The sequence below is a fragment of the Gordionus sp. m RMFG-2023 genome, chromosome 4 (genome assembly GCF_954871325.1).
Source record: "Gordionus sp. m RMFG-2023 chromosome 4, tfGorSpeb1-WG-v2, whole genome shotgun sequence".
Classification (NCBI taxonomy): Eukaryota; Metazoa; Nematomorpha; class Gordioida; order Chordodea; family Parachordodidae; genus Gordionus; species Gordionus sp. m RMFG-2023.
The window spans coordinates 26,581,376-26,596,398 of record NC_088778.1 but is presented as its reverse complement, the minus strand read 5'-3'; the positions used below and the strand labels follow the sequence as shown (position 1 = coordinate 26,596,398).

Here is a 15,023-nt window from a genome sequence, read left to right as displayed (position 1 = left end):
ATAGAATATCTCATTATTCGATTTCAAGATATTTGGGAATATTTAAAACTGAATCTGTTCAATTTTTAATCCTGAGGAGTATGATTTTTTTTTCATAATCATTTATTTATGTTATGACAATACAAGTATTTTAATTAGGGGTAAAAAAAACAAATAGTTTTAGAGCTTGTGACGTATTTTTATACGTTTTGATTTTCGCTATATCATCCTGTTCTAAAAAAATGCCTAAGGAATTGAGGTACGTTCTTTATACGAGGAGGAAATCTCAAAGTGAAATAAATATTTTTTAAAAAAAATATATATTGTATATTGTAGCAATGTTCTGTATCGACAAATATTTGAGAATTTTTTTTCCCTTTTTTGCGATCATTTTTAAACAAAATTTTGAAAAATGTAATGACTGCGCGATGCGATAAAATGAATTACATCGCTATAAATTATATAGATGCTACCTATAATTTGCTTGTTTTCGAAAAATATCCAGCGAACGCTATACGTGTTTACTATAAACGAGGCCTTAAGCTATATATAAAGATCGATTTTTTTTGGCATACGATTTAACGTAAAGTTCAAAATATATGAATAAATAAAAGTGAAAGTGTTTCACCCTTACCTATCCATTAGACTGATATCAAAATGCTTTAAGAGTTTGGACATACTCAGCCGCGACACAATATTTAATAAATTGAAATATATACTTTGAGTGGCGAGGCAAAATATAGTAAGTATATTTAATAAATTTTTGACTGGCGTAGGCAAAATCATTTGGTAGAATATAGCTTTACCCTGCATTCATAGTCAGCGTGAATTCACCTCGGAGTATATAAAGATTAATGTAAAATTAAATATATTTATGTAATATTTTCTATACGTCGTAGCGAATTCACGGAGGTGATTTAACAGCTGCTCGAATAAAAATATTTTGAAGAGGCCCATTTACACCCTCACGATAATTTAAGAATTAATAATCTTATATTAATGATATCGAAAAAATGATCTCAATAAAAGATTTTACTATGTATGTACCCTTAAAAGAGTTATTCCCCCAAAAAGCGTTGTATTTAGTATTTCCGTAACCGGAAATTAAACTTTTAAAAACAGGAAATAGTTTCCCTGGAGAAGTTTATAAATGGATCGGCTAATAAATATATAAATATTTTTAAAAAATTACCTATTATTTTTCATTATATAGAATAATAACTATTATTTAGAAATTAAAAATGGTGTTGTTTTTCTAGAATCAAAAAAAAAATTAATAAATGATAATTTTATTATATTTATGAAAAATAATAGTCTAATCAATTCAGAAATAAGAGTATCTAAATTAAAATGGCGGTAAGAAACTATGAACCGTCAATAATGGCTAACAATAAAGGCCAATGGCATATCTGGAAGGAAAGAATGAATCCCTCCCACCGGAAAATTTGAAGGCTATCGTAAATATAATTTTAAATAAAAATAACTCCCCCCCCCCCCAATCTCATTACATTTTCCCGAAAATAAAATGACTATAAAATTCAATGCCATCGATTCTATAGATGGAGGGAGACGATTCATCTTTAAATAAAAACTGTACATACATTTGTGGTCCGCCACTCGAAGCGTGAAAGACATTCATAGGAAATGTTTTAATAGCGTCTATAGTTAATGACATTGATTACAACTGACTTAAAAATGTGTAATTTTAATAAATGAAGTGCCAGTCTGATTTAGTATATTAACGCTCTCCAATATAATTTATGGAAAGAAAAACTTTCGCAAGCGTTTCTTTATCCTTAGGAAAATTCTAGACAAGTTAAATGGCTAATAATCGATGTCATTCCGCATTTCTTAAAACACTGATAGATTGTAAACAGTTTTGAATGAGGACTGAATATTAATAAAAAGGGTAATTCCGGCTTTTCAACAATGGATTATTTGATCAATAATATTCTAAACGAAGAGTAAATTACCTGGCTAAATTGAAATGATTGATTTTAATGAGTGACTAAAGAAATTTTTAAAATACTATTTATATTATTATTTCATGATGAGAATAACCTTTTTTTTATTGATACAAAATAAATAAAAACACACATCAGAATACATTCGTTTTATTCTCCTTGAATAGCAAACTCAATAAAGTGATTAATCATCGAAAAGTTGCTGATTGTTGTTCAAATCCTCCTGGCTGCCCAAATTCAGGGGTTGATAATATTTACCCTTCACATTTTTCGTTTTTTTACCGATTAAAGTTTCCCCGATAGCTTTTCTCTTGCCGTTGGACGTGCACGCGTTTTCCCTGTCTTTGTAATCGTAACTATTGGTTGCCTCCATTTGCATTACCGGTTGTTGAAGGTAATCTTCAATCCAATCTTCCTGCACACTCGTCTTGGGGGAGCGCATATTATTTTGGGCGTAGAATCTGACTTGGCTATCTTTGTCCAATCTGTGGTACTGACTGTTATCGGTGGTCAAGTAGGGTGATTCACTCTGTGCTTCAAACAATTTAGCGTATACATTCTTGATTTTTGGTTTAATAATTCCTTTAGTCTGGGAATGAGGTTGAGTAGGGCTTCGGCGTCTTATAGGCGAAATATATTCCTCGTAATGTTTTCGGTCCGGGGATGGAATCAGGAGTGATCTAGAAGCCGCAGAGTTATCGAGAATTTGATATCGTGCATAATCGTTAAAAAAATGTAAATTCTCTGGGCTATTATTTTTAATTAGCGGAGAATTTGAATCATACTTTGTTGGGGTAGATTGGTTTGGCTGATCGACAGATGTTCTTTTATATATTTCGACCGGTTGGAGGTAATCGTCAATCCAATCTCTCTCTTTCCCTGGCACAAACGACATTTTATTTTCCAGAAAAAACCTCTTTTGACCTTCTTCATCTAACTTCGAATATAGATTATTAAAATGAGTCGTTTGAGGGATGTTTTTTTGATCCTCGAACAATCTAGTAAAGATGTTTATAGTTAGCTTACGTTTTTTCGGTTTATCTTTATTCGATTTCATCTAGATCATATTATTATCTCAAAGCCCTTTTAATAAACTGGTGGATAATTTTTTTAAAAAAAATGATATAGTAATAGTAAAAGAGTAGATTTATAAAATAACGATATGCATAATAAAGTAGAAAATTATCAAAACATTTCTATATTTTTTATGATTATTCTAAAAAAAGTAAATTTTTTAAAAAAAATCTTTCCATAAATAATAATGATTTTCAAACAACCAAAAAACAATTCGCTTAGTTCTCGTTTATAGTAGGAGCAAAACGCCACGATGCCTCTTAAACGAGAACATATCTGTTATAATTTAGCTTTCGTTAATTACGCATGGTTTTGACATCATGGTATTTCACGCATACTATAAACGAGGCTTTAATTAGAAAACTTTGATTGATAAATATTGGCAAAAGTAATGATGGATTTTTTATATTCGCTACATAGATGCAGTAAAATATCAGCCCGATGCATCACTTATGATATAGGCCGATATCTTTTTTGCTCGTTACATAATTATCAAAGGGAATTTAAACAATTTCTCGATGCCGAACTAAAAAAATTATATTTTCTAATAAATTTATCTTAAAAATAATTAATTTCTATTTTATTTAATAAAAATTTAGAAGTAATAGTGTGACACCTATCAGTACTCTTCTCTTCTTCCTTGCGGTTAAATTATTGCCTAATCTAATCTTCAAATTAAATAAAATTTATATTTGTAATTTAATAGTCATCTTGAAATTTTGATTTTAAGAGGAATTATAATATTTTCCTCGTGGAATAAAAAATGTGCCAATTTTCTTAAAACTTTTTTCTAATACTGTAACCTTAAATTTAAAAAAAACGCTTAATATAGGCCTTATACATAACCAGAGTGTTTTAGCTAATAATTTTATATAGCAATCCAATCCAATTAACCGAACGTTGTGAAATATCTTTTGTGAAAATTTATTTTAATCGTCTACTTACTAGTTTTGTTTGTAAAAAAGTAATTAGTGTTATAATATGTTATAAGACTATGTATACTTTATAATTAAATATTTAGTTTTCATTTATTATTTATTTAACTATTAAAAGCTAGACTAGAATAATCTGCTATTGTGTTTACAGACAATAAATTTTTTTTATTCCTATATATCATGATTCGTTGTTATATTATTTATCATAAAATTATAAAATAAATATTCATTTCTTCTTTTGCAACATTTTTAATACAGTAATAGGGAAAACAATTCCATATTTATTTTAAACGGACGAATAAATATAAACTAAGACGCAAATATGAATTAGAAAAAAAGGTGAATTATAATGGGTCATTTTTCTTCTTTAATAAGATGGAGATCGTTAGGCTCATTTCCGGCGAAATTAGTAGATGATGGTATACTGGTTAGTTCTTTATATTCCATCTTTATTCTCTTAAAATATGTAAAAAAAATTTGAATAGTAATTTTTTTAAAATAAATTTGTATTATTAATATTGCTAGCAGACCATTTTTTGAAAATGAAATGGCATTAGCAGTCTGAACCGGTCCGGTTGTCTATCATTAGCCATTATTGAAAAAGGCCTCGTGTACGGAATACCGCGCTCAAGAGACGCGTAATTTACAAAATATATAATGTTGAATTACACAGCTATACTATAGTTTAGCGATGAACGTTACATCGCTAACAAACGATGCCTAATCCTGCATTCAAAGTTAGCGTGAATTTGTGGTGAAGTAAACAAATAATTTTTATATACATTTTCGTATACTTCGCCACAAATTCGCGCTAACTGCGAATTCAGGGTAAATTAGTCCTAAAAATAATAATATAACTACTCTTAAATTATAACAAAACCTTACCCCTTTATTATTGAGATTTGCCACCCCCCCCCCCCCTCTTATTTAAAATTGTTTATCGAAATGTTCTTATGATCATATTATAAAAATCTCACTGAACCCTATTTCGTCGGTTACGATGTCTTAATAGCATTAAATATGCTTGAACAAGTGTGCATCGTAAATTAAATCAGTAATTTCGTTTTCTCCAATTTGCTAAAAATATAAGATGGAAGTTTGTCAAATATTCTAAATACCTCGAACTTTAAATCATTTTGTGAAAACAATATTGCATTACAACATGTATAACGTAGATTTTTGTGAGTCAATTTAGAAAAGGAAATTTTTAGACTCTTTCTGCACCTTTTCTAACAATGCCATTGAATAACAAAAATAAATTAAGGAATAACTTACTTGGGCGGAAATATCGATAAAATTATTAGCGGTGGTAAAATCCATGCTTTCGTCATGTTGACTAACATTTGTCTCTTGTTGTTCATGTGTTGTAGTAGTAGCATTAAAAGAAATATCATCATTAACACTACCATCATCATTCAAGGCATCTTGTGAGTTAAAATTTGCTTGGGATATCTCGTCCCTGTACATTTTAAGATATTGGATTTCGTGTTGCGTGGCTGTCAGAGCTCCCTTGAGTTCGTACAAAAGGATGATATCTGTGCGTAACTATTTTTTGTTTTGTACGATTTTTAAATAATATAAACTAACACTTTATAAATATAACATATTTATATGTATTTAACGTTGTATATTAAATTATTATGTAAACTTGTATATCAAATTTTTTTAATTCAATATCTTAAACTATTTAATCTTTAATTTTGCTTCCCACAATATCAATTTCCTTCCAAAAAAATTCATAAAATACGGTCAAACTCAAAACTACTTTAATATTAGATACATTTAATGCCACCTTTTATCTTAAACTATTTAATCTTTAATTTTGCTTCCCACAATATCAATTTCCTTACAAAAAATTCACAAAATACAGTCAAACTCAAAACTATTCTAATATTAGATACATTTAATGCCACCTTTTTATCTATACCAAAACCCAAATATCAAAAATAATAATGTAGTGTTATATTTATATTTGCTTGAAGAAGAAGAAAAGATTAACATTTTCAAGAGTTTGAAAAAAAAACACCTTCAAAGATATTTTTAATTAAAAGATATGTATAAAGATCAATTTTTTATTTTTAAAAAGGGCTAACTCAATATTTTATCAAAAAATAAATAAATAACGTAAACCTGAAGATTTTGCTCATAGATGGCACAAGGGTTTGGACATCTGTTAGCAAAATCTCAAGGCCTTGGGAAAATTTTTCTGGCTAAAATCTTGAGTTAGTCATTTTTAAAAATCGGCTCAAATCGCGCCATTTAACAACACTAGATTTCAATCATAAAATATTTTTTTTATGTGTAAACAATCAAAAAAGATTTGCTTACAAAAAATATTAAAAATTTTATGTAAAATTAAATCAAATATTGTGTATGAGCACTCTTAAAAAATCTTCAGAGATCATAAAACTTTGAAGATTTTTTCCATTCTGACGAGCATTTCAAACTCTGATCACTATTTTTTTTTTCTTAATTTATTTATTTGTCATTTATAAAATTATAATAAAAAAAAATAATAAATCGGAAAATAAAGAATAATCTTCTTTCTTTTTTAATCGGTTTACATTTTTACTTTTTTTTATAAATTTATAGCATAATGGTACCAAAGAGAAAATTTCAAAATTTAAGAAGGTTAATTATTATTTCTGAGTAGTATCATCTACTGATTGATATTGATTAAAAATTTAATGTATCAATTCATCTGTTTTAAAACAATAAAATTTTAAAAATACGTGGAGGACGGTAAAAAATTAAAAATCCGTGACCATTCCTGTCCAAACCGTAAAAATTTAAGCCCCCGCAGTAGAACATTATAAAGATGAGCTCAAATCCCGGTTCATGTCTTAATTTTAAGAAAATTCTTTCTAAATATTTTTTTCAAGACTGTGATGAGCCCAGGCTCGGGACTAAAAATAAATAAAAATTTATACCATGCAAAATTGGTAATAGAGAATTTTCCTTAATTTGGATAACCATCATCTTACATACTATTTCATTAGATTATATTTAAGCAAGTAACAGGCAAGGGTTCTTTGATTTTTACGATGTAATAATTCTAAACTATATAACTCACATCAAATTATTCGCATTATTCAGTATATTATATATAACCTGAGGGGCTCGGGGCGAGTATTTAATGTAACTAACAATTGAATGAATGATAAAACTGAATATTGGGCAAGGTGATGAATATTATATATAATAATAACTATATCATAATTACATTATTAAAAGCTAGCACGACAGATTCATTCGCTGGAGGATGGTAAGGGTGATTGTAATAAGATACGGCGTTCCTGTTAATTACTTCTTTTTCCTTTTCTTCTCTCCCATCTTTCTCGTAGTTTTTGTTAGGATCTTGACTATTCTCTAGGGGGTTGGGGTTAGATGGAGGTGGCTTAATACCGGACTCACCTCCTCCTAAAAGTTCGACTAAAGCTTGTTCAATGGCTTTGGTCTTTTTCTGACCCAAGCTTATAGGTAATTTCATCTTGATATATTTTTTGTAGAACAAGCAAATAATAATAATGTATTATTTGGGCTGCTTTTAAAATATTTTAAAAAATTCAAAACTATATTAAAAAACACGAAATCAAATAAGCCATTTATAAAAAATTAAGAAAAATTTGTGCAACAAGTTTTACACAATCTTGATTTCTATTCCTAAAAATATATTTCTTTTTAAAATGGGGTAAAAATCACGTGTCCTTCATTCAAATCAAAATAATAGTGATAATTTTCTTCATAAATTATTGAATATAAATTTGGCAATCAACCTAGAATTTTCCACACTACAAACTATGGGGAAAGTAGATTTAATAAAAAGCTGATGGGTATTTCAATCATTATTTTAAATTAAATTAACTTAAGAATTTCTTTATGATTGCTAAGCTCTTAAAAAGTGTTAATTACGAAAAATGATTAGTCAGTATAAAAAATATAAATAATTAAATTCCACCTTATTGCTCCTCAGGAAAACACCGGAGGATTTATAATCAGGAAATTTGATACCAGAGAAATTGGCTTGGTCAAACATTGCCTGTATAATAATAAAATAATTTACATTAAAATACAAATCAAATAATCAATATATAAAAGTACATCAATGGACTCAATTATATGAATATTTTTTTTATTAAATTAAAATATAGCAACATTGTATAAAAAATTGTAAAAAGGCACCTGTTGATAATGATGAAAGGCGGAGGCCCTGTTATGATGTCGTTGTTTACTAGAGACCCTACTGGTAGATTGACCAATATTCGTGGACATTGAACCAGTCTGAAACGACCCGTATTTATTGAACATGGCATTTTGAGAGGACGAAAGCCTACTAATTTGAGTTTGATTACTTCCCCTCACGTTTTTGAAAGAGGGCGAGTTTTTAAATCGTTTATTGGGATTGTTCGGGGTATGAGGATTGATGGGTGGTTGGTTAAAACTAAAATTACTACCCGTTTCTTCTGAACTAACATCGAGATGATTGTAATTCAGTGCTTTTTTTTCAATTTTGAAAAAGAGGGACTGATTATATTAATAGTTGGTTAAAAAAAATATTTAAAGCTTTATCTTCATGGCCCCTTATCCAAAAAATTAATTTTATTTTTAATTTTCAGAGTCTAAATTTCAGTTAAAATTAACATTATTTATCATAAATTTTTATTTTTTATCTAACTCAACCAAATGGGTTGATCTGGTCCGTGAAATCAATCGTTCAGACAGAGCATCAACCCAAGCATAAAATTAATATAATATTTTTATGTTATTTATTTTTTGCTCATTTATATTTTTTTATACGAAATGAAATCTGAAACATGTAAAAACATAAATTGGTCAATTATTGTATAGCCCTATAAATCGACCAAGTCAGACCGGAGAAAAAAATATTCAATTAAATAAAGGTGATGATTAGAATTTTTAACGAGATTATAAAATAATATGCATTGAATTATGACATTTTTAAAAGATCGCGGGCATCTTATTCATCACACATGTTGCCAAATGTAATGAAATGGGAGAAAAATGGTTCATCTTTTAGAGTGAGATGCTCAATTTGTCTAAACTATTCTATATCGGTATGAATAAATTAGGGTATTGCAGAGGTACCGACCGGCTCGAATTTTTTTCAGCCATCCGGCCAGGGTTTAAATATATGACCCGGCTCGGGTATATTTAAAAAAATTAAAATACCGCCCGCAAATACTGCATTGCTAAAAGAGATTAATCGAAATTTTATGATACAAATTATATTTTTAAACTAATTTTCAGAAACATATTTTTATACTTAATAACCAATTTTTATCAAATAAAAAGGAGATTAATTATCTACTAATCTATTTTTATTTTAATATCAAAGGAAAATATACATATTTTCTGTCCTGTGGTAATATTAATTCGTTTCTTGAAACTAATTTTGTTTAAGCTATTTTTTAACAGTTTAATTTGTGTTTGTTTTCTTTGATTATTTATCTGTCATTTAAAAAAAATTAGATATATTTTGGAGTATCTATATATAAAATCTTCGTAATCAAAATGTGATCGTTTTCCTATCATCACAATGTTATCAAATTTAAGGAAACCCCTAATTTTAAAATTTCGACCGATCCGCCTGGCAGAATTCGAGTTTAAATTCGGATTTAGGGTGAAATTTGAACCCAGAAAGAATATTTTTTTGCATCAACCAGATTCGAACCCTCGCCTTCTCGCCCCAGAGGGAAATGTTCTGCCTATTCAGCTAGTGTTGTTAAACGGCTCGTTTCGAGCCGATTTTTAAAAACGGCTAACTCAATACTTCATCCAGATATATATTACCCAAGCCTGAAGATTTTGCTCGTAGAAGGAACAAAGATCTAGACATATATTATCGAAATCTTGAGGCTTATGCAATATTTTTCTGGCTAAAATATTATTAGTCGTTTTTTAAGAATCGGCTCAAAATGAGCCGTTTAATACACTATATTCAGCCCCTCCCCCCTTCCACATTATAAAATTGCAGTAATATTTAATATAGAAATAAACAATATTTATTTAATATACTGCGCACACTCATTAAAATGGTCAATATATTATTTTTAGAATAATCAATATTTAATGCAGGGAAAAAGAAAGATGTTACTAAACTTTACATATAAGTCATTATTGCAAGAAAAAGGGAAAGAAAAAGAACAAATTTTATTAAGTTTAAATTGTTTACACTAATTTTTTAATAGCAACGAATAAAAAAGAAAGGTATTATACGAAACCTTACATAATTAAAGGATTCATTTGTTTATTAAAAAAATTTTTTTAAACTTTTATAAATTTTTCCATTGTATAATTTAATAAAAATGTCTTAAGTTTAATTTTATATTTAGAATAATAAATAATAAAAAGATTGATCGTTATCTTTACCTAATATTGACTAAAATTTAAATTAATGAGAAATTTGGGATAAGAAATCATGGATAAAATAAAAAATATTCAAAAATTTGATATATAATTAAATAAAAAGGAGACTATTTGATAATATTTATCAGCTCATAATATCTCAAATTTAATTTGCAATTTTTAAAATTTAATAAATATATGTCCATAAGGTGGCATTAAAAGTAAAAAATAAAAATATCATATGTAGAAATCCGAATGAATAATGGTTAACGCATTTTTTATATTTGGGGATAGAGACATGTAGACACATTTTTTAAAGAGCTGTACATGGTTGAAAAATTTGTTAAAAAACTACATAGGGAGTCCTAAATATATGCAAGAATTTATAAATATTAGAGGTGGCCGTATTTCCAATGGATGTTGCAACAAAGTGGAATAGTAAATTCATAATGTTATCTAGCATAAATAAAGTATTATAATAATATTTAATGTTTGATACTATTTTATTTTATATAGCATATACAGGTTGTCAAGGATTAGGGCAAGAAAGTTTTTCTTTAAATATTGAGGATTACGAATTTTTAAAACAACTCCAACTATTTCTTTATCCTTTTTATAAAATTACCTATGAAGTATGTTCCGAAAGATCCCCTACAAATTGGGATGGCGATTTTGTATATATAAAATATTTATAGAACCTTAGATAGACATGCTGACTATCATCAAATTAAAGCTATTAAATAGGTATCGAAGAAGATTGATAAATGCGTTATTTATATGTCGCATATGACAAAATTCGAAAGCTACGTAGGCAATTTTCTAGACCCAAGGACCAAAAAGGTCTTTCTGCCTATTTTATTAATACCGCGGGATGTTACGAAAGTTTATTTAGTAGTTACGAAGCATCTTCCTCTCAGGCATGAATTTGTGGATACCGTATCTAATTTGATGTCGGTTAATATATTGAATGAGATGAGAAGGTATATATAGAAATTAATTCTAATTATTTATATAAAATCATTCATATTTTATATTTAGAGATGCTTATATTATCCCAAATCCTGCTATAGAAGAGATTTAGGATTATTTGGCGGATCCAGTGGCAAAAACAAAGTGGATGTTCATAGCTGGTGGTCTGGAAATGCCAAGTGATTTCCAAAGTTATCGACCATGGCCAGAGATTATTTAGGGCAACAAAGAAAATCGGTTACCAGCGAAAGATTATTTTCCCGAGCTTCCGATACCCTTACAAAAAACGAAATAGAATGTCGGCTACAACTCTCAAACAATGCCTATCGATAAATTCACAGGATCTCCGCATATTTTATTTATATATTACATAATATAATTTTATGAGTGTTTGGGAAACATAATTTTATGACAATAAAAAAGCAAGTTGAAAGCAGAGTATAAAGTTATGTGTGGAAGGTTGAAAAAGTTTTTAAAAACGAAAAAAATAATTTATGGAAGTGTCAAGAAGATCACCAAGCTTAATGAGGATATCAAGAGTATATTGTATTGGTTCTGATGAACTCTACTATATTGGGAGTAAATGGGTTAATACATTATAGCTATTAATAAAACTGAAGATATTAATTTTTTATTAAGAAAGAAAATTTTATACATGAACTATTGGACAATTCTTCCAGCTTAATGTTGATTTCATTTAAGTTACTACTGTCTCGGATTATTTCTTCCCCAAAGTATTGTTTATTGGGACTCACCGCCATTTTATTAACTTCATCTAAGGCTTGAGTTTCGGTTAAATATTTTTTACATCTTTGAGCTATCAAGTTTGAATCAGCAATCGATATTATTTTTTGCAAATCTTGAATTTTTTTTTCCCGATCTTTCTTCCTAGTCTCTATCTTCTTTAGCTTTTGTATTAGATATTGCTCCTCTTCAATCTGAATAAAAATATTTAAACAAAACGTGATTATTAAGCATAAGAAATTTTAGAAAGGCTTTTGTGATTAGAAGTTAGTTTGGCCACTAGCAAATAGATTTTCAGGCCTGGCAAGATACCTTGTAAAATATTTTTATGGGCTAGACCTGAAGTTCACAATTTTTTTAAATCTTACAATTAGGCATCTCTATTTTCCTTCATAAAAATTATTACAAATAGGGCTAGATAACTAGTACAATTTATTTTATGGTCCGGGATTATAAATTTTTTTGGTAATGTTGGTCTATAACAACCTTTACTTGTGAATGCTTGGAATTTATCTTTTCAAAGACAAACTAAAGAGAGATACATATATAAAATATCATGCACTAAATAAATCTTTAGTAATAAAAGGATGTTGTCTAATATGAATATAAAATTTGATAGTGTAAGAGGGGTTTTATTAAAAGTTCAGATATAGGTAAGAGTTAAAATTAAAAGGTTAGAGAGATACAGGTTATTAAAAATAAAAAAAATTACAGATATATGTTCTAGAAATATGGGTTAGCTTTTATATTGCAAAATGGTTTTAAAATCTGGTTGTGCAATGATATGGGCATGATTTGGGCTAGTGGGGTAATATATGAGATGGCTAGGATTAATATTGTTTTTAAAGAAATATTTTTGCTAAAAAAATCTAATATTTAAATTTTTTCTTACATTCATGTTCCTTTATTTATGTAAATATAACTAACATAATATAAAAGGAAAAATTTTTCTAAGACAAAACAAATAACGGTGATAAATAAAAAATTATGATTAAGGCAAAGAAAAGGATAACGATTTTAAAAATGATGCCTAAAAAAATAGTAGAGAGAAGCTAGTGAGAAGAGATAGGTTTTTATTGGGCTTATATGAACTGATGTCTATTTTGTACAAAAAATAAACTATAAAATAAAAATAATTTTCTACTGATTATCAAATTTTTATATAAAAAAAATAATTACGTGTACAAACAAGCATTAATAAATAATATAATCAACAGGTGTTTCACTATCCTATACAACTTAGGGAGATCAAAATAATTTTAAAACATTTTACTTTCAAAATTACATTTAGTTTAAAAAATATTTTCAAATTTTGAGGGAACTTTTCAATTTTTTCAAAGTACCCAAGCCACTGCACCCCCCCCCCCAAGTGACACAATAAAAAATAAGATATATTTTAAAATGGATCAATAAATAAAATAGGCCAACATTTAGAAATATTTTTTTTTATTAATATTTAAAAACCTGTTCAGGAGTTCTATTCCACAAATTATTTAATTGTGTTTTCCGTTTCATTTCATAAGCAGCATCAAATAACCATAAATTAGGCTCAATGCCTATAGGGGCCCGTGCCTCAATACATATTATATTAATATACATATATACATTAAAAACTTTGGCCAAAGCATTGTAAATATCATGATAACGTTTTTTTAAATCTTCAATGCTGTTATGCTTATCACCATATATATTTCTGTCCCATCGATCATTCATCACAATAAAATTTATATTAAATTGCTTGGCTAAATATATCAGATAATTAGTTTCCTTTTGGGTCCAACTTTCACTCACTAAAAATTTGTCATATTCTTCATTTGTAAACACAGGTACATCTGGTGACTTTATATAATATATAAAAAAACAAAGTATAATTATTTAAATACCTTATTAAATTTTGCAAATGGATAAGGTTTGCCAGTATCTATATCTTGTTCTCTTTGCCAGTGAAATAACTTTAAATTATCTTTTCTTTCAGAATGATTAAATGAAGTCCATAACCATTTTCTAACTTTTTTATGCTTATTGACATATATTTTATTAGTCATATATTTTGTAGGTGTCAGATCCGTAATAATAAAAGGAGGCGGCTCCCTATTAATAGTACTGAAAAAAATATATTTGAATAAAATTTACTTGTTATCATTTCTGATTAAGGAGTATAATTCTCTATGCATACCCTCAGGTTTCTTAAATATCCTTCTAGGTTTAATATTCTAATTAAAATAACTTAATATATTTATCTTGTCATAAAATACCTTTTCTGATTTGGCATTAGATAAAATCCCGTTTGTTTTAGCTTCATTATTTTTATCATCTAAATCAGCTTGCATCTAGGATTTATTGAATGAAGTGGTGTTACGCAAAATTTGGAAATATATACAAGGAAATTTATTTCACATCCATTTTCTTATAATTATACAATATATATGGTTTATAACAAATGTGCTATTTATTATCCGAGATATAAAAATATTATCACAAACATTTGAATCCTTTCATAAATAATATTTATGCATCAATAATTATATATTTATAAGAGACTATTCATTCTAAGATGTAAGGAAAAGAGGTAAATTTTTTAATCATCAAAAAATTACAAAATTTTAGTTAAAATGCAATTACAAATGTTAAATATGCCTAGCACTTGCGAATAAGTTTACAAATTCATATTATTATTCTTCACTCTCTGATGCTTCCATATCAAATGTCTTAATAATATATAACTTTCAATCAATAGAAGAGAATGTAATTGCAAAATATATTGCCCACAAATGACATATTTATAAAGATCATCTAAAAATAGACATAATTTGATTCCCGAAAAGGCATGCGCTATGCCCGATATGATAGATAAAAAAAAAGTAGGATTCTTTTAAAACAAATTTTACTTTAAATACGCCACAAATTTTCTTTACCTATTGCTAACATCTAGTCAACACTCCCCATAATAAAAAACGAAAAAAAAGGATTTCCATTCACTTAAGAAAAATCT

At 27.8% G+C, this 15,023-nt stretch overlaps 1 protein-coding gene across 2 annotated transcripts; it reads right to left on the bottom strand.

Annotated features, from left to right (window-relative positions):
* Positions 1-4,212: 4,212 nt before the first annotated feature.
* LOC135927884 (DNA methyltransferase 1-associated protein 1-like) lies at positions 4,213-14,388 on the bottom strand. Of its 2 annotated transcripts, XM_065464125.1 has the most exons (11): positions 14,287-14,388; positions 14,165-14,244; positions 13,915-14,122; positions 13,646-13,870; positions 13,496-13,603; positions 11,943-12,225; positions 8,135-8,448; positions 7,911-7,991; positions 7,176-7,442; positions 5,228-5,497; positions 4,214-4,408 (listed from the first exon to the last, which is right to left on the bottom strand). In XM_065464125.1, the coding sequence occupies exons 1-11, from the start codon at positions 14,359-14,361 to the stop codon at positions 4,307-4,309; spliced, it is 2,013 nt and encodes a 670-aa protein (XP_065320197.1). In that variant the 5' UTR covers positions 14,362-14,388; the 3' UTR covers positions 4,214-4,306. The 2 variants fall into 2 exon arrangements, with proteins under 2 accessions (XP_065320196.1, XP_065320197.1); XM_065464124.1 differs by having other exon boundaries at positions 4,213-4,408; positions 13,496-13,870.
* Positions 14,389-15,023: the final 635 nt, after the last annotated feature.